We start from the raw sequence: 2,632 nt of genomic DNA, 5'->3' as shown, positions 1-2,632 counted from the left end.
CTAGATAAAATATAAATATCTATAATTTTCATGTCAAGATGTAATGATTTTGCAGATCTGAGAAGAACCACTTTTTTCAGATTTATATATCCTGTTCTCAGTCATTAAGATTTGTATAATTGATCATTTTTATATGGATACTATAAGAAAAATTATACAGAGACTTGTATTTTGTCTGGCTGTGCCACTGTTTGTCCCTGTGCAAGGTGCTCACTTTCCTTTCTGTGGACTTTAATTTATCTATCTATAAAATAAGAGAATTAAACTAGATTATATCCGAAGATTCTTTTCATTGTGCTATCTTAAGATTCTAAACATTTTCAAAAGTACTATGGTCCTTAGCCATCTTCAAAAACATAAAAAGTTAATCATAAGTGTGCTTGGCCATAACTCAAAAAGTTTGGTCTAGAATATTCCCATCACCTCCAGCAAATAATTCATCTTCAATCCTATGAACACTATATATAGGAATTAGATTAAGCAGAAATTCAGGAAGTCTATCATCACATGGAAATATGAGGCCATGCCAGATACATTAAGTAGAAATTTAAACAAAGGGGAACATGTTACTTCCCAAAGTACTGCTGCTCATCAGACCCTCTGGAATCAACCTCCCTGTCAAATGAAAGACTCACAGGCAGTCCAAAGCCAAGACTGCAAGTATTCATTGGCCAGACCATGAAAACAACTTAAAAGTGTATTCTGCCGTTCTTTGCTCTAGATTACCAAAGAATGTTGCTCTGTTCTCTAAGATGACAACTGTTGATTATTTTTACAGAGCACTCAATTGACAGTTTTTAATGTCCTCTCAAGTATATTTTCTTTGTTCTCATTGATGCTGGTATAAGAATTAACCCCATGAGAAAACTGAGCGACAGAAAGTGTAGGCAACAGGTCCAGAGTCACAACATCTGTGAGTCAAAGGGTCAACATTAGTATTCAGATACACTAAGGTTCAGCTTAATCCTCCTCTCTCTTCCTCGACCCCTCTCTGATGCAACAGTTATGCAGCTCAGTAAAGGTACATAAGAACTGAGAGAAATTAGGCATAGACTACAGGAAAACATTAGAAACATCTTCAAACAGGGTTCCCGAAAGGCAAAATCACAATCAGCTGTACTACTGCAATATAATAGGGAATTAATCAAGCATTTCTATGTCAATACAATCTTTTAAATTAATAAGGTATTAAGCCTATTAAAAATACATAGAAAAGCAGAGATAGTATGTTCCATATTTTGCGGTTTACATTTTTTAAAGAAAGATTTTGAACAACTTTTCTTGTACATATTTGCTCTGTAAGAATCCAAAACAAAAGCCACAAAACCTTCTGGTCCAAAGGACAAATGAACAAAAGTAATAAGAACTATGTATTTCATCCTTTGCAAATTATATATGTGATTTCTGGCACCACTGTTGGCATCCATTCTGTTAACAGGTACTGAGTCCTGAGGATCCAAAGCAGCCCTGCTAGCATCACAGAGGTGTTACTGCGCCTCACCTGTCGGGCATAATGCTCTATTTCCTCTGCTCTGGTCTGATACCAGTCCATAACCTTCTCGACTGAGAGCTGGGTTGTCCTGAACTTCAGTAACTCAGGCTGTGCGGCATACAAGAATTCACTTTCATCTTCAAGACTTGGCTCAACAACCTTTCTGCAAAGCACAAAAAGAACAATTAATAATTGACTAGAGTGCTGGAAAAATTATAATTTTGTGAGAGAAAGATAGGAAGAGAGGTGGGGAGAGAGCAGGTTACAGAGACAGGGAGCATATATATACATGTGGGTATGTGTGTTTGTGTGTGTATTTTCTCATATGTATGTGCACCCTTACAAAATAAATGAGATGTATTTAGGACGCTTAATTTATTTTCCCACTGGTTTTCCCAATTTAGAAAATCAGAATGGATAATAATGAAAAAAAAATTGGAATAACTATGCCACAAATCAATCAAATATTAACAAAAATCAAAATCACCCTGAAAAGCTTTAACAAAATGCACATGGCTGGGTGCCTACCACAGGCCTACTAAATCAAAATCACCTGTGCTGGCCAGCCAGGCCTCGTTTAAGAAGACATCCCCAGGTGATTCCAATTTGAATTAAGAAACTCTGTTTTCGATGTTCAGAAAAACAGTAGGAAATATACCTCATTTATGTTGTTAACATGCCTCTATTAGGTGCCAGCAATACAGTATTGTGCTGACATTTGAACAGCCCAAGACTACTCTATACATTCCCCATCAGGTGTGAAAAAGAAACGTCTTAGAGGAGTGTACACAGGATAACACCATGGAGATCACAAATTATGAGGAACTTTTATAAGGATGACCATGGCCAGCTGCCTTCCATGGTTAAGGACTAAAAAATGAGTAGAAAGTAACTTAAACTCATAAATCTCAGATGGGCATATGGAAAAATGCTGTGTTCCATTAGGGACATTCATTTATCTAAAGTAAGTACACAGTATATGGCGGGGGCTGTAATTGTTATTATTATAAGACAGTGAACTTTGGAGTCAGAACTGAGTCTGAAGCACAATTCCATACTGAAAGCTATGAAATCTTCTGCAAATTACTTAACTAAAACTAGCCCAAGATTCCTTTTATTACTTAAAAAAGGGGAATAATA

General features: G+C 36.2%; 1 protein-coding gene across 1 annotated transcript in view; it reads right to left on the bottom strand.

Moving 5' to 3' along the window:
• The window catches only part of NBAS (neuroblastoma amplified sequence), a 487,556-nt gene that overhangs the window by 324,879 nt on the left and 160,045 nt on the right, over positions 1-2,632 (bottom strand). Inside the window, exon 23 of the mRNA XM_012653069.1 lies at positions 1,502-1,655. Coding sequence (XP_012508523.1) covers positions 1,502-1,655 — 154 coding nt within the window. The remainder of the gene's footprint in view (positions 1-1,501; positions 1,656-2,632) is intronic.

Source organism: Propithecus coquereli, unplaced genomic scaffold (assembly GCF_000956105.1).
Source record: "Propithecus coquereli isolate 6110/MARCELLA unplaced genomic scaffold, Pcoq_1.0 Scaffold41, whole genome shotgun sequence".
NCBI lineage: Eukaryota > Metazoa > Chordata > Mammalia > Primates > Indriidae > Propithecus > Propithecus coquereli.
The sequence above is the reverse complement of the archived record's forward strand: the minus strand, read 5'-3'. Positions and strand labels throughout refer to the sequence as shown.